The sequence below is a fragment of the Adiantum capillus-veneris genome, chromosome 13 (assembly GCF_014529385.1).
Source record: "Adiantum capillus-veneris isolate H3 chromosome 13, ASM1452938v2, whole genome shotgun sequence".
Lineage (NCBI taxonomy): Eukaryota > Viridiplantae > Streptophyta > Polypodiopsida > Polypodiales > Pteridaceae > Adiantum > Adiantum capillus-veneris.
Window position 1 is genome coordinate 68,909,546 of NC_140943.1, and position 26,497 is coordinate 68,936,042.

The window sequence follows — 26,497 nt, forward strand, 5'->3', positions numbered from 1 at the left end:
GAGAGAACACCCCAAATGGGTAGAGAGATTTCCTAGTTGATGGAACCTTTACCAATTCTTGGATATTTTGTTGGCTTTCTAAAAGAAGTCTTAGTGTTGGGTTAGGATAGGCATCCTTCCAATGTTTTTAGTGCCAATGATGGCGACTTACCTTAAATGCTACCATGGGGTTTGTTAAATGGGTCCCTTTTATTTCATAGCCTTACATGATTTTTAAAGGCTTTCTCTTATTTTTCCTTTTTTTTTCTTTGCTCATGTAATATTCTTTTGAACATGAACACACAATTTATACTTCTTCTTTTTTCTTAGGATGGGACTACTTTTTTTATTTTTAAAGCTTTTAAACAATAAAGAGTTTTTTTCATAAGGACAAGTGATTGTGACTCTCTCTCTCTCTATTGTGTTTTTTATAAAGCCAAAATACAAACACTAATTTATATATTATGTGTGTATTTCCATCATATCTTGATTTCCTTTCTGGAAAGCCATCGTGAAATCTCACCTTGTTCTTTTTATTTTTAAGAGTTAACATTTGGCCATGCTTAAAAATCTATAAATTCCTTAAATTTTGGCAGGCAAGGGTGCCAATCTAAAATCAACACGAGAGAGAGAGAGAGAGAGAGAGAGAGAGAGAGAGAGAGGTCAAATTTTTAGTGCCGTATTTAATGTGTTGAAATGCAAAGTCCAACAAACGACACAGGAGGAGAGAGGAAGACAGAACAAAATGTTCGCATGTAGGAACAATCTTAAGTGACTTTAAAAGTTACAAGACAAGTCTTCAACAAAAGTGAATATTTATGGGGGGAGGACGAGGAGGAGAGAGAGAGAGAGAGAGAGAGAGAGAGAAGATAAAGAAGAAGAATTTTTTAAATGCCATCGGAACAATCCTAAAAGATATATCTCACAATATGGGTAAGAATAAAGTTATTTATGTTTCATCTTCTCGCTCTCTCTCTCTCTCTCTCTCTCTCTCTCTCTCACACACACACACACACACACACACACACACACACACACACACACACATCTTGATAAAAGGAGAATTTGAATGTTGTAGAAACATCCAATGAGATCTCAAAGATCTATCTAATGGTAGAGAGAGAGAGAGAGAGAGAGAGAGAGAGAGAGAGAGAGAGAGAGAGAGAGAGAGAGACCAATCATAGCCATCTATACTTTCCTTTTCAAAAAAGTGATAAAAAAGAGTTGCTTCTCCTTCTTAAATGTCTACATGGGATCGTCACTTCAACTAGAGGGTTTGGGGGGAAGGAGGGGGGGGGGGGGGGGGGGGGGGGGAAGAGGGGAGCATAGAAACTTTGAATGTCATAGCTACTGTATTGAAACAATAGCAAGATGCCTCAAGACCTATGTGGCAAACCTTTCCTTTAAGCATATATGTGTGTGTGTGTGTGCACGCGCGTTACGTGTACATATAGACATAATGGGAACATATCAAGATGCCTCAAGACATATGTGACAAATCTTCGCTTCAAGCATATATATGTGTGTGTGTGTGTGTGGGTGTGGGTGTGTATACTGTGTGTACATCATCCATACATGCGTACAAGGATAGAAGCAAGTAAGAGAGTGGAGCAGAGACATTGAATCCAATTGCATTCCTATCATTGAAACCAATTCTAGAACCCATTCCATTTATAAAAACTGTAGACCAAAAGGAAGAATCTCTCTCTCTCTCTCCACACACACATACACACACACACACACACACATACATCCCAAGAGAATAGAGCACTCCTAAGTTTGTTGAACAAGAGCTAACACCTCATGAAAAATAATGTCTATGAGAAGCTTCCAATCTTAGTATCAAAGAATGCGTTGCAGCATCTATTAAGAGGTCGTGTCATCCATCACTTTTGTAAATGCGATAGACTATACGTTTAGGAAGAGAGTATTGAAAGTGTTACACTTGGAAGAGAAGATAGCCCTATGAGAATAGAGGCATTGTTTCCTTGGCCATACTAGTTTACTAATATGAAAGGTGAAGCTTCACTTTAGCATTTAAAACAATAGAATTCAAGAAAAGTAATGTCAAGATGTGAAATAAAAGGTAAATCTTCATCGTGCAGTGCACTGAAAACAATGAAAGTCTCCCTAACCCAACACAACACTAAGGGTTTCTTTTAGAAAACAAAAAACCTTGCCCCCTTGGAGCGGAGATCCCACGGTCCAAATCACCCGCACACTGTCGATCGATAGCCACTGTCGATCTCCGCTCCATGATCCCGTGTCACTTATACACGAGGTTGTGACTGTGTGAGGGCTGTGAGCTATATTTTAATTTCTAGTGCTCGACATTGTCTTCACACTCTTTTTGGCAAGTTCGAGAAGACACCAAAGCTAGTTTGTCAACACCCAAGCTAGTTTGTCACTGTCTTTTCCCCTTTGGGCTTTGGGAACGAGACCAGGGTCCAGGACCGTTGTACTAAGACAATAAGTGGATTTGTACACGCAGCCCACCATCGCCCACAACTCATAAGTCTTGTAAAGATTGCAGCAGAGAAGAGTCCATCGGTAAGAAGAGGAGGGCTCACTGCATTCAATCGAAGCATAATCCATCCAGGTACACATCACGCAGTTATTTGTTGGTTAAGCATTAGCCCATTGTAAGGTCTGTTTGCCTATTGAGCTTGCGTGGGCTCAAGCTAGTGTTGGGCGCATACATCAGTTTTTCACTGATTTGAGCTCCAACGATCAGTCATGCTGCAGAGGGTATCATCTCTTCAGCAAACCCCTTTGATTCGATGTGACCACTTTCGAGTGATGTAACTTGTGTGTTTTCTTCTACATATCACCAATGTGGTTACTTTTGTACACAGTTTTCAAGCTAGAGAATGTGTGTATATCTTCTAGAGGTTGGTGATTTGTCCAGCTTAGTTTACAAGAAATTTAGCTTTTTTTGGGTTGTAAATACAGTTGTAACTTGTAATAGCTGTTTCTGTTTGTACAGTGCTAGACCTTGACAAAAGTTTTCAGCTTTCAAATCCAATCTTGTGAATCGGTGATGTTCTGTGTAGAGACAAGGCATGGGTAATATTTTGTCATCCCATAGAGATAGTTAGAGAATGCTGGAGAATATACAATAAAGTGAAAGATTTGCATGATAATAATACCCCTTTATTGTAGTTTTTGACGCTGGAAGGGTTTAATTTAATTGTAAAGTCTAAGTAATTTGGAGCTTTAGCTACTCCCATAGAGCTGGAACATGACCTGTGTGCTTGGGGGAAAAAAAAAGAATTATAAATTAAATAATATTTTCTTGCTTTTGCTGTTGTCTCATCGCACTCGTGTCCAAAAAGTTTTGCCAATAAGGTTACCTTGAAGAGTGCCCATATCACATCTCCACATAGAGTAGCTTTGGTAAAGAACACTTTGTGAAGGCATTTGTAGGAAGGATCATGTTAAGAGGTTGCGGAATCTGCCTCTAAATGCATCGGCAACCACTATGTGTAGGCATGTGTAGAAAGAACCATGTTAAGAGCTTGCGGCATCCGGCTTAATGCCTCAACAACCACATTTTGAAACCAAGAACGTATCCAATGCTTATAGGGAAATTTGCTAAAAGTTTAACCATTTTTTTTGACGAGGATTCATTACTGGCTATTTGGAATGTATTCCAAATAGTACTGACCTATCTGAACCATGGAATATGCTCCCACCAGATAATGCATCCACGATAAGCATGCACGATGCTAAGAAGTTTCTTATCATGAACTTAATTAGCTAGAATTTCTTATCGTCAAAAACAATGACTGGATTATTTTGCATCAAAACGCAACCTAATGCACAATCAGATGCATCGATCATCATACCAAAGGGCTTAATAGGATCATAGAAAGCTTAGTTTTTCTCACCCGTGAGGAAAGTCAAGTGGGTTTCCGGGTGCGTTTGCGTGAGGATGACGTGAGAAACGTTTTTTCTCACTTATTTTGTTGCCCCAAATTTGAGCTTGGGTCATTATGAGTGAGGGCGCTTGTGAGAATCTGAACCTGCTCACCCGATTGTAGCCTTGTGCTCCCTCAAGCTTCACATTGAGTGCGTCACCTCCTCTCTTCATCCACGAGCCGCTTCGATCTTGCCTCCCGTTGCGATGCCCTAGACTCTAGTCATTTGGAGTCATTTGAGTCTATAGCCTTGTTGGTTTTGGAGGCTCTATATTTTGCCATCTTGTGCTCTAGTATCTATTGACCTTTGTCCCGACTCTCGACTCGATTCGGCTAGATTCTACATTTTCTATGGTGTTTTAATTTTGTGCTGCTCTCTAGTGTTCTAATTGCACGTTGTTAAATATATAGACTATTTTTAGGGTGCGGTATGGTATTCCACGTATGGAATCTTCGGGGGTCTAAATTGGGCTTATTTCGGGCTTCCATATCCGCGCGAGTGAGACGCATGGCTTATGTATAGAAAAACTATGATAGTAGTCAAGGCATTCTTCATATCATTGAAGGAATCTTTTGCTTAAGCCTTAAGGAGTCCATTGAAGGTTGTCATGCTTCATCAATTTTGTAAGAAAAGAAGCAATATTTGAAAACTTATCGACCTTAGTATGATAGAAAGCTGGTAAGTCCCAAAAATGGTCGCACATCAGAGATTGTCACAGGTTGAGGCCAATCTACAATAGCTTGAGTTTTGCAGATCCATAACAATGCCTTGTGCAGAGATGATATGACCAAGATATTGCCTCTTTCTTCGTATATTTTTTATTTTTTATTTTGACGTAAGCAACATGCGTTGAAACATTATGAACACAATGCAAAGATGCCCGGTAGTCGCGTTACAAGGTGGTAAAACAATACGACGATATTGAGCTTGAACAGGAAGTTGCAAACTTTTGTAGACAAGAGACACAAAGTGACGGAGTGTTAGAAGCATTGGCTCCTCAACTAGGTGCCCCTTGCAATATGTTTTTATTTTATTGATCGAGTCTCGAAGTTACAATTGTTGGAGTACACACACTTCCTTTGATGTCATCCACAGAGTTGCAAATCTGAGATTGATGGTACCTTGGTCACACTTTTTTTAGGCATTGGTTTCCAAGAGCCCGAAAGCAACTTCAGAAATAACTTGACTGGTGCTAAAAGCACCTAACTCAACTGATTTTAATACTTGCCGCACAAGCGACTAAAAAGTCATTTTCTTTCATAATTGATGTCCAAAAAGTATCTTTCAACACTAAAATAGTCGCTTTAGCTTATCAATACACGTGCCACATCAGCTTATCCGCACTGCCACGTCAACCATATTGCAACGTTAGCGCCTGCCCTACAATCCTGCGATTCACGACACTTGCACTCGTATGTGGGTCTTTGGTTTGGTCCCTGTTTGTGTTCTTCTTTGCCTTGCTGCACACCATGTCATCACTTTATGACGCACATGATTCAATATTTCAAAAGAACCCGGGTCGCAACGAATGGCATTCCGAGCATGGCAAGTGCCCAGAGATGGCATCATGCATTTTTATTTCTACATAGGCTTGTACAAACCATCTAGGAAAGAGGGTTAAGATTAACCACGTCACAAATTGCTGAGTGTGCTTTTTTGAAAGCATACTGGTCCTCCTATGAGCAGACAGAGCAAGATGGTGCTTTGAGATTTCATAGAATGTTTTTTTCCCTTTGTGGGGGAAAAAGATACAAGGAAATTTTTATAATTACTGACAACATCTATGCCATAGGCAACTACTCAGACAAATCAAAGATCTCTCGAGCTGCGGGTTTTCTCAAAGATAATGCTATGCAGTGGTGGATGTCTATAGCTACCAAGCCGCACACTTCAAGGACTTGGCAAGCTTTCAAGGACTTGGCCCGAAGTTACATGACATTTGACATCTTCTTTGGAGTGCAGCTTTTGGTAGTGGGGTATCCGAAAATGCTTGCCACGGAAACCCTAGCAGATTACTACTTGAAAATTTTAGAAGTCTATCATCAGGTGTCTCTCCTCGAGTTGATAACCTTGGAGATCTAGTGTAATTGCTATATCATTGGACTGCCATCATCGCTACGCCGAGTCACTGCTCAAGAACAACTGGTATAAGTCTCGCTCCATTTGAGCTAGGAACACTGGTTTCTTCCGTCGCACAAGGCGTCAGAAGGCTATCCTAGACTGTCTATGATCGATGACCCCTAGGAGAAGATCCCTTTGAAGTTGTGCTCTCGTCTCTCTACATTTCTTGTCATACCAATTTTTCTGAGGCATGCTCCCAAGCCTGAGTCTCTGATCAGGCTAAATGTATGGGTGTGCCTCTGTTGCTGCATCATGCAATGTCTCGGTCAGTAAAGTGGTCCTGACTGCTGTACATAGACGACCATAGATCTCCTTTGTGTAGACAGGGTCACTCTCTCATGTAAATGTATAGCGGGTATGTGTCCTTCGTGACACCTAGGCTATCCTACTCTAAAAGGAGACTGAAAGTGTCAAAAGAGCACGATCCACTACTGCTTTGTCTTTTATATAGCAGTTTGACATTGCTTTCGTGGGAGGACGCTATTCAGAGCACTCCAAGATTTGGGGAGCTGCCTCTTACTCTAAGGGGAATGCTCGCACTTGGTGGTCCACGCTTCTTTTAAACAAGACTGCGCCAGTTAAATGGCTGAAGTTTAAAAAGCTTTTTATTTCTTCTTGGTTGACGCGAGAATATGAACGAGATATACGAGCTACTTGGAACCATCTTCGGATGACCAAGAAAGATACAATCAATGCTTATTGTGAAAGATTCTGGAGCTCTTTTCTACCCGCATCTTCATTCAAGAACTTGTTCAGAGAACAGATTGAGCGGTTCACCTTGGGTCTACCTACAGAGATCCGAGATCACTGCTTGGAACAGAAGTCAGCTTCTATTCAAGAGTTGATGAGTCATGCGAAGCGGGGCTTTGCCATTCACTCTGGCAGTCTGACCTACCCCACAGATGAGGCCATGACACTACGAGCCGACACTACGAGCCGAACAGACTTCTGGGAATGAAAGTAGAAAGAAAAAGAGCAACCCAGAGAAAAAGGATGCACGACCCAAGCTTACTCTTGAGGAGAGAGCTCGCTTCATCAGAGAGGGGAAGTGCTTTGGATGCGGGGAACATGGACATATCTCCGCGAAGTGCCCTAAAAAGGCACATAAAGAACATAATGATAAAGACGATGACAGGCCTGAGAGTTCGAGAGCAGCTGAGGAACGTGGCAGAAAAGGCAGATAGAAAAGCAGAACTGGTACCACATGGCGTGGGACCTGCACCGAATCTAATGAATGAAAGTACAAACTTTGCCGCTTTTGGGGCAAAGTGAAGGATCAGGAAGCTCTTTTGAAGGAGCCAAGGCCAACTTCTTTTCACTTGGAATTGGCGGCTAGATTTGGAATTATGCCCGACAGACAGGCGTCACAGGCGGAGGTAGTTCGACTGGCACCCGGACGGGATGTTGCCATTACACCGAGCATTGGCAAACTTCGTTTGCAATGACAGGGGTGTTCAGGGCACGCGAGTGACGTTTTACTCGGGATCCCTTGGTACCACAAGAACTACGCCGTGGTTGACTACCGGGCCGAGAAAGTGACTTTGACAAATAAAGGGCTCAGAGATTGTACTTGATGAACTTCAGTTTCTTTCCTCATTTGGGAGAACACTGAACGATGGATAAAGTTTGAATACGTTTTGACCTAAACAAAAGAACGCCAAGATTTTTCTCCACACTCATGCAGATTGCTTTTTAGAGGGCCTGAAGATCATACCATTGATCTGATACCTGGAAGCACACCACCGAACCGCCCACCTTATCGTGTGAGCCGAGCACAGAATGAAGAGAGTATGAACCCAGAGAAAGACCTCTTGGAAAGGGTCTTGTCTAGCGTAGTACTTCACCGTATTGCTCTCCATTGTTGTTGGATTTGAAGAAAGACTGATCTTGGAGAATGTGCATCGATTATAGAGCTCTCAACAAAATCACCATCAAGAACAGATTTCCGATTCCTAGGATCGATGATATACTCGACAGGTTACAGGGATCCTCGGGCTTTAGTAGGATTGACTTGAAGAGTGGATATCATCAGATTAGGATAGCGCCGGGAGACGTCTACAAGACAGCTTTTCAGACGACTTTTGGGTTATTTGAGTTTTTGGTGATGCCTTTTGGCTTAACCAATGCTCCTGCGACATTTAACCGGATGATGGACAGGATTTTTCGAGAGTACAGGCTATTTGTTGGCACTTTCTTTGACGACATCATTGTTTTCTCCAAGAATGAGCAGAACACAGAGATCATCTGCTTCAGGTCTTTCAGGCATTACGAGATCACAAGTTAGTGATTAATGCAAAGAAAAGTGAATTTTTCCTACCAGAGATACACTTTTTGGGACACATTGTGTCAGCAACAGGAGTGCAAATGGATCCGGCCAAGATAGAGACTATCCGAGATTGGCCCGACTTGAGGAATGTCTATGAAGTTAGAAGCTTCTTGGGACTGTGTTCGTACTACAGGCGGTTCATACGAAAGTTTGCAGAGGTTGCTTCCCCTTTGCATATCTTGACACAGAAAGGAGTCCCTTTCTCGTGGGGATCCACAGAGGTGACCGCCTTTCGGACCTTGAAAGAGAAATTGACTACAGGACCTGTTTTGACTTTGCCGGAATTGCAGAAGTCATTTGAAGTATATTGTGATGCTTGTGGTCGTAGTCTGGGTGCGGTCTTGATGCAAGAAGGCCATGTCATAGCTTACAAGAGCCGATTGTTCTCTAGGCAGGAGATGACAGCACAGATTTATGAGAAAGAGTTTTTGACGGTTATCTATGCTCTTACTCAGTGGCGGCATTACCTACTCGGAGCGGATTTTATTGTCTTTACAGACCATCAGAGTTTGCGCTACTTGTCATAGAAGCAGTTTTCGGAAAAGCAGACGCGGTGGGCGAACATCTTGTCACACTTTCACTTCCAGATTGTCCATGTGCAGGGACAAAAGAATGTGGTGGCAGATGCTTTGTCTCGGAAGCCGTTGGTTCTGGCTATTTCCGCGATACACCATAGGAGCTTCGAGGATATGGTCGATCAGTATGCCACAGATACAGATTTTGCAGATATTTTTTCACACGGATACGGGATGGGGAGACAGTAGTTGGATACTCTCTTCAGGAAGGCTACTTGATGAAAAAGACTATGTTGTGCGTTACACAATCGTTGAGGGAAAAGGTTATGACTGAATGCCACTGTCCACCTTTTACGGGTCACCGCGGCATTGCTACCACCATGAAGGGGGTAGAGAGATACTTCTTTTGGCCGAGACTCAAAAAGGATGTGGAAGAGTTTGTGCGCAATTGCTTAGTATGCCAGAAGGTTAAGTTTGACAGGCATAAGGCACAGGGATTGTTACAGCCTTTACCCATACCCACCCGCCCCTCGGAAAGTATTGCAATGGATTTCATTTTTGATCTCCCGAGAACGCAGAATGATCACGATGATTTTCCGATTACATGGCACGTCTGAGACGATTGTCTCCGACAGAGACCCCAGATTAATGAGTTTGTTTTGGAAGGCAATTTGGGAGAACATTGGCACGCGGTTGCAGTTCTCGTCATCGTTCCACTTGCAGACTGACGGGCAATCTGAGATTGCGAATTCAGTGGTTTTAGATTTATTGAAGTCTTGTATCTCGGATTAGAAGACTCAATGGGAAAAGAACTTACCTTTGGTGGAATTTGCCTACAATAACACGATACACTCTTCGATGGGGAAGGCGCCATTTGAGATTGTTGAAGGTGCTGCGAAGGTTCCACCCTTCCTGAGCACGAAAGATAAGATCTTTGAAGCGGATGAATATACGTGAGATCTTGATACGGCTTTTGCCAAGGTTCTCGAGACTTTGCAGAAGTCTCAAGAACGACAGAAAAAGGCAGCGGATCGCCATTGTCGCGACATGAAATTGAAGGAGGATGATTGGGTGCTCTTACGTTTTGAGAAGGCACGCCTACGAAAGAAAAAGGGAAAGGAGAGGCTTTTTCCAAAGCTTAGTATGCGATACTACGGCCCTTTCTAGATTACTGAAAAGATAAATGATGTCTCCTTCCGATTGAAACTGCTAGATACTTGGAGGATTCACAATGCATTTCATGTGAGTCTCTTGAAACCTTTGAGAGGTGATGTGCCTGATGAGCAACCCGAAGTGGAAGAAAACGAGGAGATCCTTGTTCCTGAAGAGATTTTGGCACATAAGGATACGAAGAATAAAGGTAAAGTCCGAAGGCAATTCTTGGTTAAGTTCAAGAATTATCCTGCACTTAGATGCGAAGTGGATGGAGGAGGAGGACCTAGCAGATACTCAGATTGTGAAACTTTACCTCGATGCTTTTGGTTTAGCATAGTCTACTCCAAATGGAACCCAGAATTCAGCTTGGTTGGAGATCTGGTGCAGTGGGATACACAAGAGGGGAGTCACTCCACTCCTTTGTCAACAAATGCCTTGATTTAGATACTAGAGTCACTGATGTCTCTATGAGCTTCAAGGATACTGAGAGCTGACAGTATTCTACTATATGACTTTATGAAATGGAATTCCTGATAATGATACTGATTTGTTTCTTCACTTCTTTTGAGTGCAGGAACTGATAGACGAAATGACTGCAGCATTTTGGTCTACTTGATCTCGAATAGACATGGTTGCAATAGGGGTTAGTCAATCGGACATCGATGAGGTCCCAATTGGACCTAAATGTGATTGCTAGCTACATTGCCGATAAATCATGGTCTAAGATCCGAATGAATGTTGAATGCCATGTGATGTCGTGTGATGTGAGTGTCGATTTGGTACATGTGCTAGATGTGTGTTCCTAGTACGTAGGTACTAACAGTCAGTGTCTGCTAAGACGGTTTATGGCTTTTGTCGGTTTTGCAGGCGTTATCGCGGTCGATTACAATGCTTTCAAGAGGGGGGTATGTCACAAAGTGATGACGTGGCGGACAGCAAAAACCCTAATTTCAGGCTGAAACCCTAATTCAGCAAACCCTAATTCTACTGGGGGTGCCACGTGGCAGCAGTAGTACGGATTTCCGTGATTTGCGGCGGAATTTGCGCTGGCAGCTTTTCTTGCTTTTTCTACGCAAATAGCAAGAGAAAGAGAGAGATTTTCTTTGGGACTCTCAGGGAGAGAGAGAGAGGGCAGATGCTTTTGGCTTTCAGAGCTTTTGATTTTGAAGCTTTTGGGGCTCTGCTTTTGGGCATCCCTTGTAACCTTTAAATAAGTGGCGAGGGCTTCACTTCTCAGAGCATCTGGACGCAGAGTCTGAGAGTGAAACCCTAGCCACTCTCTTGTACTTTGATTTGATTAATATAAAAAGAAATACCGAAAGGGGCGCCAGTCTTTGGGGCCAATATCTCTAGGCACGGAACTCCGCTGGGCCAGTGCAAATCTATTGTGATCTGTGAATTGTTTTGAAGTGGTTATTTGGTGCTGTCGCGGTTGATTCTTGACTTAGAGTGTCCAAGTCTGTTACACTATGATCGGAATGAATGTTGAAGTCATGTGATGTCCTGTGATGTCGAGTGATGTCCTGTGATGTCGTGTGATGTGACTGTCGATTGGTACATGTGCTAGATGTGTGCTCCTAGTACGTAGGTACTAACAATCAGTGTCTGCTAAGACGGTTTATGGTCTCTGTATGTTTTGCAGGCATAATCGAGGGCGATTACAATGCTTTCAAGAGGGGGTATGTCACAAAGTGATGACGTGGCTGCCTGCTGTTGGAAACCCTAATTGTAGAAACCCTAACCCTAACCCTAATTGCAGAAACCCTAACCCTAACTGCAGAAATGACACGTGGCAACCCGTGAAACGCGGAATTTCCATACACTTGCTGACATGGCAGCCCACAAAACGCAGCGGAATTTTCGGCAGTTTTTGGCAGCTTTGTGAAACTGCTTTTTCTACGCAATTGATCGTAGAGAGAGAAAAAGTCTCTTTGCTTTATTGAGAGAGAGAGAGAGAGAGAGAGAGAGAGAGAGAGAGAGAGAGAGAGAGAGAGAGAGAGAGAGAGAGAGAGAGAGAGAGAGAGAGAGAGAGAGAGCCTCTTTGCTTTATTTTAGCAAGAGAGAAAATTCCTGCTTTATTTTTACAAAGCTTTTGAGCTTTTGATTTTCAGCTTTTTGGGGCTCTGCTTTTGGCATCCCTTGTAACCTTTAAATACGCGGGTTGGCCTCTCACAACTCAGAGCATCTGGACGCAGAGTCTGAGTGTGAGTGCTTGCCCGCACTCTTGTACTTTGAACTCAAATTAATACAAGAAGAAATACCGAAAGGGGTGCCAGTCTTTGGGGCCAATATTTCTAGGCACGGAACTCCGCCGGGCCAGTGTTGAATCAATTGTGAACTGTGAACTGTTTTGAAGTGGTTATTTGGTGCTGTTGCGGTAGATTCTTGACTTGGAGTGTCCAAGTCTGTTACAATGAGAGAGTCACTTTTGACATTAAAAGTGAAAGTATCGGCTGCCCAATCAATGAGAGGGTTATGCTCACAAAACCATCGAATGCCTAAAAGCATATTACATCCTGAAAGAGGAGATACTACAAATTTTTTGCGGAAGGACACTTGTTGAACCGTGAATAACACATCAAGGCACTCTCGTGTAATGAGAGAGTCCATTCCGGGAGCGAAGCCCGACACCTCGAAAGGAGATGTCTTGCTAACCTCCAAGCGGGCTCTTTCGACAAGAGAGTCACTAATGACATCATGCATACTGCCTGGATCAAACAATATGACAAAACGCTGACCATTCACGTGATCATAACACTTAATGAGAGACTCATCAATGGGAGGATCATGAGAAACTTAGGACACACGAGTGTTCTCATTTATGGCATTAACAGAGGATATGGGTTCTGTGGGTTCTTTAGATTCGTTAGATTCAATCTTAGGACATGTTTTCTTTATATGACCCTTATGTGACAATGATAACATCGACCTTCCTTAGAATAAACGACTTGTTCTTCTGACGTGATGTATCCTCCTATTATTCCTTGTGCTGCTTTTTCATTTGGGGTGAGCTTAGGTTTAGCAATTGTGTTAGCTTTACCCTTAGATTCATTTGGAGAGTTCTTTTCCGAAAGACTAGTGGAATATTGGTCAGAAGAGTTACCATTCTTACCATTCTTACCGTTCTGAGGAGTCCAAGAGGTACTTTGAGACGACTTGTTCTCCTTAGGCTTTCCCTTATTGTGCTTCATCTCCTACGCGAGAGTAATCGCTACCGCCTTGTTGAGATCTACAGGGTCGAGGACTTCGACATCAAACCCGATATAGTCGTCCAACCCGAAAATAAAAGCCTCTTTGCACTTCGCATCCGATTTGCGTAATTGGGTGCCAAGCTACAAAACACGGTTAGAAAAAGACATGATTGGAGTACCATTTTGCTTAAGATTGCGCCAATCTTCTTTTAACCGCGCTAGGTACTGAGGTGGCAAGAACTGCGCTTGAGCTTGTCTTCGAAGTCGGCCCAATTGAAAGAAAGGGGCTCGTCTACCTCGGCTTCCTCTAGGTGCGCGGCCAATTGCTCCTCTTGCCACGCTTGATGTCACCAGCGTGTGACTACTATTTATCCTTTTTGTTGATTTCTTTCTTATTATCTATTTACTTTCACTTTTTGGAAACACCCCTCGGGAAATGTAACTGCCTTGCATTGCATAGCTAGTGTGGAACTGTCTAGAGGGAGTCCAGGCCTGAGGGCAAGAGAGCACTAAGGTTGGACAAGGACTATGGTTAGCCAAAGTGGGGTCATTGACTAGCCAAAGTGGAATCCTTTGCTACAGAGGCTATACTTCAGTTCTGGGTGTGGCCGCAGTGTACAAAGAGGGTCAGATGACCTAGAAAGATACAATGGCAGCATCTCCTAAAATTTAGGGAACTGCTATTTTGGGACTTGAAAATGTGTTTGCGTCATTACCTCCGGAATGACAAGGAGAACATTTTCTTACTCTGCCGTGAAGTCAACTGGGCGACCGGTTGGGAGATTTTTAGGCGGCAACCCCGAAACGGGAAAATGCTTATAAATGTGCCAAGTGGCACCTTCTGGTGCACTTTCCTCATGCAAGAGAAGGGGGCGCTGAATTTGAAGAGCCTGTCACAGGTTAAGAGCTATGGAGTGCTTGCTTTCCCTCCTATGTACAGTGCGGTGCCAGGAGTGATGCCTTGCACGCTACGCACTGCCCTCTCTCTCCTCTATGGCAGTATGTTATGCCCCACTAGTGGGCTCTTCATTTGACCAATGTACAGTTGTGTGGGTTCATGCGCGATTGCCGAGGCAAGAGCCTCTTGCACAGGTACTGGATTAGCTAGCGGCTAATCCCCCGCAGGTACAGGTGAATTCGGAGAGGTTTCACGCCAGAAATCTCGTCCGATTCAAAGGGCAAGTAGCCCTACAGGTGCGGGAGCTCGAGGACTTGCTACGGATGCGACCGGCACGCGAAACGGAGCCCGAAACAGTAAATTACAGCCTGCTGTGTATTTTTGCAGGTTTAGGGGTTTTGGCCCTAAACGGACCCTAATACCCCCAGGAGGTTCGGGGACGCAAGGGAACCGCTGTACAGGTGGTCTGGCGCATTTTCGGGACTGAAAACAGAGAATTCAGCGTGCTGCAGATTCTCGCCAGGTTTTGCAAAGTGCCCGTATGCGTCGGGAAAGTCATTTAATGCGTGGGAATACTGACCGTGAAGGGTTCTAGTACAGTTATGCTGCCGAAATCAGGCCAGAACAGTCAGAATTCAGCCAAGGATTGTGCGGGGCAGCTTGGAAAGAACCACAGCGTTTATTCCCTCTTTTAAACAATAAAGAAATACCGAAAGGGGCGCCTAAGTTAGGGGCCAATCTGGTGTCGGTCTACTCATACAGGTGCATTCTAGCAACCTATATCCCTCTCCCCTTTGTTGTGTCTTGAAAGTACAGGTAAAGTGGGCGACAAATTAAATGGGTGAAAGCTAAATCAAGGTTTAAAGTAAAGTCTACCGCCCTTTTTGGATTGAACAGGCCGGTTTCACTTGATACCAATTAATGGCATCTCCGGCAAGATACATGGCTGCCGTCAAAACTTTGCTATTCCGTGTCTTCTTAGTTGTCGCAAAATAAGCATTAAATTGATGCAACCAAGAATGAATAACATTAGCATCCATCTTACCGTCATACTTACTGAATGTCAACTTCTCCATGACGGGGTTGTTGGAATCCGCTTCTCGACTTGTGTTCCCGGATGATTCTTTGAGTGGCTCGGACTTCGTGGTGAGTACCTGTAGGACCAACTCTTGCATGCGTCGGTCTCTCTGTGCCTTATGTTCTAATTCCAAGGCCGCTCGTCTTTCTTCGGCCGTTATGTGCGCTTGCTCGCGCTGTTACCATATACATGTGGTAGTGATGTGTGTGAACACACTAGGACCGCCGGGGCATTTTTTCCCTCTTTAGGAGGTTTTTTCCCCCGTGCATTGTATATACGCCCATCACTCTAGGGCTATCTATCTTTCCATTGCACACTAAGTAATACACTCTCTATTGTGTGCCTTGAGCTTCCTTCGTCTTCTCCAAGCTGTGTGTGTTTCTCTGCAACCCTAATTCCAACAATTGGTATCAGAGCAGGTCACGTCCTCCCGGGCTTAGTCGCCAGCTGCTCCAGCACACGCCTGCTCACTTTCTCCGATTTCAGTGAGCTTTGGCAAGCGTTCGCAGGTCCACAAATATTTTGGGAGAGCTCGAAGAGCTTGGTCTGCTCAGAATTTTGATTTGGGCTCATTTCGGCCTCCGTTTCCACTACGGGCAGTACTGCACAGGTTATTTCGTCATTTTGTGCAGATTTTCTGTCAGTGCCGTTTTCTGCATAACAGGTGCCTTATAGTCTTCTACGGTTTGTGCTATATAGCACAAGTTGTTCTCGCTCCATTTCTCCTATTTTCGGGCAGTTTTCACATCAGGTGCAGCATTTACCATGGCTGACAACAACAACACAGATATGTTCAAGATGTTTGCTGCTGAGGACAGGTTGGATGGGGACAACTACCCTATGTGGGCTTATATGATGCAACACGTTCTTGTGTCAAAAGGTGTCTGGAACATTGTGCAGGGCATTGATGTACGTCCTGGTTCTGAAGATGTAGGCGATATTGAGGATGTTGCAGGTCTTGCTGCAAGGATTGCAGCTGTTAGTTGTTTTGCCTACAGCAGAACAAGCTCGTTGGGATGTTAAGGATGCGCAGGCTCATGCATTGATTGCGTTGTCTGTGAAGCGCACCATTATTCCTCACATCCGTTCAGCAAAATCTGCAAAACAGGCTTGGGATATTCTAGCAGGTCTTTATGCAAGCCGCAATGAGGCTAAAATTGCTTTGCTGCGTAAAGAGCTAGAGTCGAAGATTATGCATGAGGAAGATGATATGGACACTTTCCTTGCTAGTGTCAAGGATATCAATGAACAACTCATTTCTGCAGGTGAAGTCATTTCTGACAGTTCCCTTGTGCAGACTGTTCTTGATGCCTTACCAGATTCCTACCAGACTTTTGCTAGTACTTGGAGACTGATGACCCAAGGAAATCCTGAAGTTGTCAAGTTTGATGCATTATGCACATTGCTGTTGCAAGAGTCACTTTCTAGAAAAAACAGGACTAGGCAGCGTGCAGTTGAACAGGCTTTTATTGCTTCTCAAAGAAAGGGTGGTAACAGTAATGCAGCCACTTCTTATGGTTCTGCTGCGAGTGGAAAAAATTCTGTTCCTAATGCTTCTGCTGGCAGCACTTCGTCTGGCAATTCTGGTGATAAGGGCAAAAAGAAGATGCGTTGCCATTATTGTAAAGCCAATGATCACTTGATCAAGTCGTGTCCTAAGTTGAAGGCCAAAGAGGCTAAGAAGAAAGAGGGTGGTTCCACTGCAAATGCTGGTTCCACTACAAATGCAGCCATTGTTGAGTCTTCTGTGAAAGGAGATTGTGATGCTGATGTTGATGCAGAATGGGCTTTTAGCGCAGAGTGCACTTACAATCCTGCTGTCCATGATGCATGCTTGTCAGTTGCTGCAGATTCACATGTGTGGTATTTCGACAGTGGTGCTACAAAGCACATTACCTCACATCGTGAATTGTTTACCTCTCTCGAGTCTGTCCCTCATGGGAATTCAGTCACTTGTGCCAACAACGCCTCTTATCCAGTTCAGGGAGTTGGAAAGATTGTGCTCACTGCTGCTAATGGTAGTTCCTTCACACTTGTTGATGCACTTTATGTACCTGGGATCAAGAAGAATCTATTGTCTGTATCCGCACTTGCTAGACTTGGACTTGTAGTCAAATTTGTGGATGACAGATGTACAGTTCATGATCTCAGTTTTGGTGATGAAATTGTTGCATCTGGGCTTTTGTGCCGTGGGCTGTATAAGCTCACTTTGTATGACAAGTGTGGACAAAATTTTGCAAATGCTGTTGCAGATTCAAGGGCTATTTCAGATGCAAAACTTTGGCATGCACGTTTTGGTCATCTGAATTTTGCCAGTTTGCTGCGTTTGCAGAAATCTGATATGGTTGCTTCTTTGCCGCCTCTTGAAGCACCTATCAAACATGTTTGTGAAGGCTGTATTCTGGGTAAAATGCAGCGTTCTAAGTTTCCAAAGGATGGTTCAGTTAGGGCCACATGCAGGTTGCAGCTTGTGCATAGTGATGTTTGTGGGCCCATGCAAACTCCGTCCTTGGGCAATTACTTGTACTTCGTGACTTTCATTGATGATTACTCCAGGCATGCATGGGTATTTCCGCTTAAAGCAAAGTCCGAAGTTTTTATGTGCTTCAAACAATTTTTGGCTATGGCTGAAAATGTCTCAAAATGTACTATGGGCACCCTCCGTTCCGATCGAGGGGGGGAGTATATGTCTCATGAATTTAATGCATTTCTGGCTAGTCGTGGGATAAAACACCAATGTACAGTGCCTTATACACCTCAGCAAAATGGTGTTGCTGAGAGGAAAAACAGGTCACTAACGGAAATGGCACGATGTATGGTCAAAAGTCAAGCTTTGCCGCATTCTTTTTGGCTTGAGGCCATCATGTGTGCCACTTATGTACTTAACAGGTGTCCTACGAAAGCTTTGCAGTCTATTACTCCATATGAAGCATGGCATGATAGAAAACCTTCTATTGAGCACATGCGTGTTTTTGGCTGTTTGGCATATGCTTTGGTGCCACAAGTGCAGCGCAGAAAATTGGATGATAAGGCTGTCAAATGTATTTTTGTTGGTTATAGTGCTGAAAGCAAAGGTTACAGGTTGTATCATCCGCAAACAAAACGTATTTTGGTTTCACGGGATGTAGTGTTTGTGGAAGATTCTGTTCAACCCTTGCTGTCATGTACTAGAGACAGTAATGTAAGCTCACAGGACATTTATGACACTTTGTTGCCTCTTTTCAGTGGTGGAAATACGAATGTAAGTTCCAATGAGGCAAATGTACAGCCTATGGGGGTTTCTGAAAATGTTTTAGAACAGCCTATTACTGATGCAGATGTACATGATGTACTTGATGAGGAAAGGGCTGAAAATGAGCAGGCTAGAGGTATGCCAAAATGGCTGGTGCACACTTTGCGTGACAGTAAATTGGATGCACCTTTATCTAGTCGTACTCGTTCAGGCTCTCGCCATGCATCTTATGCATCAGATTGTTATGCTTTGGCTGTGTCTAGTTTACATGATGTTGAGGAGCCTCTGTCTTTTGATGAAGCACAGAATTCAGAAAATTGGATTGCTGCCATGAAATCAGAATATGATGCACTTATAGAGAATGACACATGGACTTTATGTGCTTTGCCTCCTGGCAAAAAGGCCATTGGTACGAAGTGGGTTTACAAGTTGAAACGCAAGCCGGATGGTGAGATCGATCGCCATAAGGCTCGACTTGTTGCAAAGGGTTATGCACAACAAAAAGGCATAGATTATGAAGAGACTTTTGCTCCCACTTGTCGTATGACTACTGTGCGTTTTCTATGTGCATTGGCAGCTCATTTTGGTTGGGATGTACATCAATCAGACATTGTTACTGCTTTCTTGAATGGTGACATATTTGAGGAAGTTTATGTAACGCAGCCTCGCGGTTTTGTCATAAAAGGACAAAAGGACAAAGTGTGCAAATGTAAGAAGGCTTTGTATGGGTTGAAGCAATCTCCTCGTGCTTGGTATGAGAAAGCTGACACTCATTTGGTTAAACGAGGCTTTCGTAACAGTCCAACAGAAAGCACATTGTATGTAAAGCGTGAGGATGATGTATTTCTCATTGTGGTTCTTTATGTTGATGATTTGCTGATCACTGGACCAAATGAGAGACATATTGCTGAATTTAAGGCTGATTTGAATGCTACTTTCAAGATGGAAGATTTGGGGCTGTTGCATCATTACTTGGGTATACAGTTTAAGCAGTGTGATGGTGGTATTGCTTTGTGTCAGAAAAGTTACATAGAGACATTGCTATGTAAGTTTGGACTTGAGGATTGCAAACCTATTGCCACTCCCATGGAAACAGGTTTGAAGTTGAGTCTACATGATGCTGGCGATCCTGCTGATGTCACTCTTTACCAAACTGCTGTTGGCTGCCTCATTTATGTATGCAACACGAGGCCAGATATTCAGTTTGCAGTCTCGCAGGTCAGCAGATTTATGCATAGCCCAGGGTCTAAGCATTGGCAGGCTGTCAAGAGGATTTTCCGCTACCTTAGTGGCACTTTACATCTTGGCTTGTTTTATCCCAAGGGGGGATCATTGCCGCCAGACTTACATGCTTTTTCGGACTCAGATTGGGCTGGTTGTTTTGACACACGAGTGTCCACAAGTGGTTTTTGTTTCATGCTTGGCAGTTCATGTATATCATGGTTGAGCAAGAAGCAACCTACTGTGGCCACTTCGAGTTGTGAGGCTGAGTACAGGGCAGTCTTCACAGCTACGGTTGAGTGTGTATGGCTCAGACGCCTTATGGCTGACTTGGGTGTTGGACAGGACACTGCCAACACTATCTACACTGACAGTCAGAGCGCATTGGCAGTTGCGAGGAACCCAGTTTTTCATGCTCGCACAAAGCACATTGAGGTGCATTACCACTATGTCAGGGAGAGGCTCTCAGCAGGAGAGATCAGCTTGGCTTATGTGCCAACACAGGACAACCTTGCAGATCTTTTCACAAAGGCATTGTCTCGTGAGAAGCTTGAAGCTTTCCGCAAAGCTTTGGGCTTACTCCCCTTTGTGGACTGATCCTGTCCTCAGGGCATGGCACTTCCCTTTACTCATGTGCCAGCTCTCGTTCACCGCATCACTCCAGGGGGGATTTGTTACCATATACATGTGGTAGTGATGTGTGTGAACACACTAGGACCGCCGGGGCATTTTTTCCCTCTTTAGGAGGTTTTTTCCCCCGTGCATTGTATATACGCCCATCACTCTAGGGCTATCTATCTTTCCATTGCACACTAAGTAATACACTCTCTATTGTGTGCCTTGAGCTTCCTTCGTCTTCTCCAAGCTGTGTGTGTTTCTCTGCAACCCTAATTCCAACACGCGCTCCCGATCAAAGGTGGTGCGTTGCGCCTCTTGTTGTAGCATCATGTCCATCATCAACTTGACCAAATCCTCCATTGGATTAGGTGAAAACCGTGGCGTAGATGGGGAAGGGGGAGGGTCGAAAAAACCTCCTGGTGGGGAAAATTCTCCTTCGCCACCTCCATGCTCATCACCTTGATGCAAAGTATCCATTCCGCTTCGGGTGATGGCCATACATTGAGATCTTGGGTTCTTAAGTTCACAAGGAACTTGGGATCCTGTTGTTCTTGGGTTCTTGAGGGTTTTCTTTAGCTTGCAATGTGTGTTAGAGAAGGATCTTCTCTTGCTCGAGCTCTACTCTTCCCTGCGGGCGTACCCCTTGGCGGCCTTGCGGTCACACCAAGGTTGCTTTTTTCCACCTCACGTCGATTGGCCGGTTGCTAAGTGCACGGTCCGCTCTCAATGAGTGAAAAGAGGCACAAGGGGAGGTTGGACAACCCTTCTTTCTTGGGTTTCCTGTCACTCTTTAAGAACACGATTAGGAATCGACACGCCCAAGTGGACTTGGGTTACGTGCGACCACAACAAGCAAAAAAAAATTCTTGTGGTTCTTTCCTGGAGTGATACAAAACACTGCCAACGCTCTGATACCAATGTAAGGTGCAACAGAAGTGAATGCTGAACTTCGCTCAAGATGAGTGCTCTGAATTGTGCTCAAGGGTTCCTTTTACTTACGGAAGGGAGAGCCTTCCGTTCCTTTAGCGAGAGAGTGCAAATGATCACAAATAAAGTGAAAAGACACTGTGAATGAAGGTGCTGAGACTGAGAGAGAGAGAAAGAAGAATACGACACCAGAATGTTGTCAAGCCCTCCTCCAAGGGCCCCACTCTCTATGGCGAGAGAGGTCTATGCTATTGATTGCACAAATCTCGTACAATGGTCTAAATGCAATGGACTTGTCGACGATGTCGACGACGATGATGATTACGACGAGACGGGCTGAAAATTGAAAACGCTAGGGGCTGAAATCTGCAAATCTGGTATTTACTGAATTTTGACTCTAAGCGACGACGACGATGCGTTGAAAACGTAGATGCTGAAATCTGCGAATAGCGGGCTGAATCTGCAAACACTGGCCGATCTGACCGTGCGGCGAGGATCTGCTGCGGGAAGGTGAGATCTGCAAGGTTTGGGACTTGACCGGCGATGTCTAAGTGCTGAAAACTGAAAACGTTAATGCAATGGAGGTACTTGTTGCCGGGAATCTGCAAAACGCTAGAGATATCTGCAACTTGCAAAAACGCTGGGCTGATCTGCTGGAAACTGCTAACGCTAGGCTGATCTGCAATCTGCAAAACGCTAGGCTTGACTTGATGGCTGAAAACGCTAGGGATTCTGCCGGTCTTGCTGAGAAGATGTCTATGAGTTGGACTCCTGCTGCCTCTTCTACCAGACGCTAGCTTTTCTGATATATTGACTTACCAGAATTGCCCTACCCAGTTTCTCAACAAAGTCACTTATTAATAATAAGTGAAAATGGCTAAAATAGGGAAAATGGGTTCTGTGAACTGTGAAATGCTCCTGATTGCTATTGACTGTAATGCTGATGATCATGCTGTGTGCAACCAGAGGAAATGCAACTTCTCCAAGTGCCTGGACATGCACGGCTTGCGCACAGGCTCACAAAGGTGCCAGAACACTTCCTAAGCTGACCTTGAACCCTAGACATGAAGTAGCTTGTCCACATGCACATAGGGTTAGATGTGCACGTGACAGGTACCCTCCAAATCTGCTAGTCTCAATCTCTAGCTGATGCGGCATCTGACCAATAGCACATCATATTCCATAGGATAAATGAGTGTCCATATAGGCCGGTCTGATCACATATCCATCCTCTGTTAGTTGTAGGAGATGCTCTCTATAGAAAGCCATCTGCGTGCTCAACTCTGGTACGAGCTGTATCCATGTGCTTCTGGTATCTAGTTGAGTCAAATCCTAACGTTCTAGTGATCTCTGTCCGTGTGAGAGGAAGGGAGGGTGCATCCAAGGAGTACTGGAATGGAGGAAGTCTAACCATGCTGAAGCCATGTGACCGAAGGCATGTGACTGAAACCATGATGTCATCTGCCCATACCAACATGCTGTGTCCCCTTGTAGTGCTAGCTGTCGAGATGACTCGTAGCCGAGCATATCTATCTCTAGGAAGGTCCCGTAAATTATGCATGAAGGAAACTGATCTCGTAAGGGCCTCAACTACGAGAGGGGGGGGCAGCTAGCTCAGCCCGAATAATCTCATGTGGAACTGAGGCCTTAGCCCCAATCATCCGAGAGATCATAGAGACTAGAGGCCTCTCCATACATCTCCATCCATCAGTGCTACCAGATCTGCCCTGGTGGTCCACTGAGGGTCCCGGGTCCCCAAATCTGAACCCCATAGAGCATAGCTGAAGGCACATTGTCCTAGGAAAATAAAATCTGCATTCTCATCTTTTGATAGTAGATACAATGCCTGGAGTTCAAAGTTGGAAAAAGGAAGGAGACTAAATGAACAGGGAGATGGTTGGCTTGTGAGTAGGGCCAAGACAGAAGTGGGGAATCATGAATCTTCAGTCTAACCAGAAAAGGTTTATCCCTTGCAAGTTGCATCAAAGTTTAAACATCAAGGTATCAATGCTGCTTCCTGATGTGTTGCTTCTAATTCAAATTGCAGAAGGGAAAGTCAAAAGAGTTTAAAATCTAGCAGGGTATGTGTTTTCATTTTGAAGTTAACCTTTTGCCTAGAAAAATGTTCCATCTCATGAGATGTCTTGTCAGGATGCTATGACATCTTTTGGTAATTGCAGGCATGCTAAAGGTCTTGTTGGATGGAATTGGTTATGCTGTGAAGCTTCTCAGACTCGCAAGATGCAAGAATTATCTGAAGAGCATCCGGACAATAATGCAGCAAGGGAGGCATATCTAGAATTCAATTTTTTCAATGGTGTGATGGTAGATTGCAGCAATGTGGGCAGCTCTTGGAATTCACCTTCAACCTCCAGTGACGATATGTCCATTGCATCGTCTACTGTGGTAGATACGTCAGGACAAGGTAAAGGGGGAACTGATTCTGACTGGGACTGCATTCTCACAGAAGTGTGCCAAGAAAGACCCACAACCAACACTACTCCAAATGTGAAAAAAATAACTTTGGAAAGTATTGATTCTCCTAACAGGAAACCTTGTATGTCGGCTTTAGGAATCCATATGTGTGACTGTGAAGAAGACTCCATGTATTGCAATTTGGTTACGTGCATAGCGTCCCACTCTGATGGAAAAAAGGCTACTTTCGACAGAGCTTCACAAGAAAAGGTGGTGCCTGAAGAAATGGAATCCAAGAATCATGATTGTAAAAACTGTTGGCACGTTTCTAGGAAGAAGCAAGGCAAATGTCATTATGCGAGAACTGAAACAGTGAGCTCAGATAACGAAAGAGCTTCAGGAAGTGAGTTGGGTAATAGTACAGCTATAGCAGCATGGGCAACTGTGGTGTTGGATTCCCATTGTCGAGCCTCAAAGCTAACCGAAGGATTTGTAGAGGCTGTGAGCCCCATGAAAGGCTTTAATAGTATCACTACTACCAAGGGAAGAACGCCTACCATCGCATCTCATCTTGAGCTTACAGAAAGTGCTTTGAGTCAAGGTAAACTTTGCAGCATTTATGAAGAGGACACAGGTCTTGAGCAGCATAATGCACAACGACAGGCTTTGTCTTTGATCACAAGCACTCTAAGAACACAGCTTGCAGGGCTTAAGCTGGATGTAGGAAGGGTATCTGTCACTGAGCCTGCTCCAGATGGCACTCTACACGGGGTTTTACATTGCACCCTCAAAGATGGCCTGCCAAACTACACGTTCTTGCTTGATGATTATGAAGAAGTACTTACAGCCAAGATTTGGTTGGGAGACATGAAGGTGGGACGACACCATGAAGTCTGGAAGTATTCCTTTTACACCTTGAGAGAAGAAAAGAAAAGGAAGGGGAAATCTGGGTGGAAGAATTGGAGGAGGAAAGACAAGTTACATGCCACAGTTGTGGGTAAAATGAAGGTGTCGAGTGTTTTATGCTCTGATGGAAAAAATAAACTTTCAGTCAAATCTAAGTGCATCCTTTTTAGTCCAAGACTAAGCGAGTTGACAATGCAAGAAGAGGCAAGCGCCAGCGTTCCAGATCACTCTTCATTAATGAGCTTATCATCACCAGCTTGTGCAACAGCTTTATGGCAAAGCTCTTCACCTACTTTTGCAGGAGTAGAGAGAAGCAGACAAGCTACTCAAACTCGCTGCAGAAATTCCATTATTCAAGGGATCGCATTTGATGCTGATACACAATCTTTCCCTGACTGCTTATTAAATAGCAGCAGTCCCCAACACGCAGAACTAGCTGCTATGCTCATAAACGTGCCTGTGCCCTTACAAGTGCAGGATAGTCTAGTAATGATAAAGGATCAGCATTTGGAGGCTGGCATCACGGTTATTCTACCTTCTGGAAAGCATGGTCGACCTTTGTGTGATATGAATGGCCCGTCGCCGCTTATTAGGAGATGGAAAGAGGGGGGTAAGTGTGACTGCAAGGGGTGGGACCTTGGATGTGGACTCATGGTTCTGAGCAATTCAAGGAAGAGAGCTAGACTGCACAGTGAGAGTTCCAAGTTGCGACGGCTGGAAGGAGCAGGTCACTGCAGAACTTTAAAGCTTTACAAGCAGGTCTGATGTCAAGTGTTTGTTTGCCTCAGCTATAATTGACACAAGCATGGGTGGGTGGGATCAAGGGCCTGTATCAATATACGGTAGTGACATCAATTGGGCGATGTAGATCTTGTCGGGAAAGTAATCCAAGAATACTTTTCAATGGAAGCAATCTTAGGTACCTGAGATTACTTTTAGCGACAGGTTCGCATGTCAAAAACCGACATGGAAGCCTAGAAGATTTGTTTGGGCAATGTGGTTAAAGGGCATGCCTCTCAAAGCCCAGGTCGTGGAGTCGATCCCTTCTTTTTTTTTTTGGGGGAGGGGGGGGGGGGGGGGGGGGGGGGGGGGCGCGATATCATCTCAGGTGCCTGAGATATCCTTTTGCCCAAGATCTACGGCTCTTGTTCATCCCATCATAGATTCCTCCTGCCCATGCCCGTGGAAGTATAGCGGAGGGTTTGTAAGATTCGAATTGCTTTTTGAAAACTTTCAAAGTTCTAAATGCACTTTCTTATCTGTTTTGGCTGCTTTTGGCAGGATACTGATCAGGAGGAAGCATTTTTTAGCCTTTCACCTCAAGCAAATGGGCTGCTTGGCCTTGATTTTTGTGCTCCTTTGTCCCCTTTACAAGCCTTCGCTATTGCTGTTGCTACATTGCATGGAAGGGACTCCAAGGTGTCTCAAAGAGCTTCAGATTGCACCAAGTCAACAGTTCTTTCACAGGGAATGTTTGCATACCAAAAGGATAAAGACCCATGGTCGGTGGAGAAGGGAAACATGACGAAGTTGCAGACAACACAAACAGTAGACTCAAAGCTTCAAGAGATATGGCAACATCAAATTGCCATTAACAATTTCAATGAAAATGTCCATGCTTCTAAGTCAGCGCGGTTTTTTGAAAGATTGTAACTTTAATGTGAAGGTCAATGATTCTGAGTTTGCACTTTTTCACAAAAGTGTAAAGTGCTCATTTAATACGGGAGTTCTTGTTTATGTTGTAAATTTGGACAGAACATTTTCATGTACTGAACTTGAATTTTTTGGATAGAGTTATTGTTACTTTGAACCTGGATGGGATACATTAACTAAATATCGCTTGTGTTTCTAAAGCTGGCGAAAAAAGGATAGTGAACACTCCCTAGATGATCCCTTTTCTTTCTTGGCTTACTTTGGTTTAAAGTCACTTGGTGTACTTATGGAGGTGACTCCTCTCAGTCGCAGGTCGGAAATAGTACTTACGGTTTGGGATA

At 44.1% G+C, this 26,497-nt stretch overlaps 1 protein-coding gene across 2 annotated transcripts; it reads left to right on the top strand.

Annotated features, from left to right (window-relative positions):
- The first annotated feature begins 2,144 nt into the window (after window positions 1-2,144).
- On the top strand, window positions 2,145-26,497 carry LOC147444213 (uncharacterized). Of its 2 annotated transcripts, XM_086526912.1 has the most exons (4): window positions 2,145-2,578; window positions 23,230-23,263; window positions 23,363-25,262; window positions 25,785-26,497. In XM_086526912.1, the coding sequence occupies exons 3-4, from the start codon at window positions 23,424-23,426 to the stop codon at window positions 26,154-26,156; spliced, it is 2,211 nt and encodes a 736-aa protein (XP_086383038.1). In that variant the 5' UTR covers window positions 2,145-2,578; window positions 23,230-23,263; window positions 23,363-23,423; the 3' UTR covers window positions 26,157-26,497. The 2 variants fall into 2 exon arrangements, with proteins under 2 accessions (XP_086383038.1, XP_086383037.1); XM_086526911.1 differs by lacking the exon at window positions 23,230-23,263 and having other exon boundaries at window positions 2,146-2,578.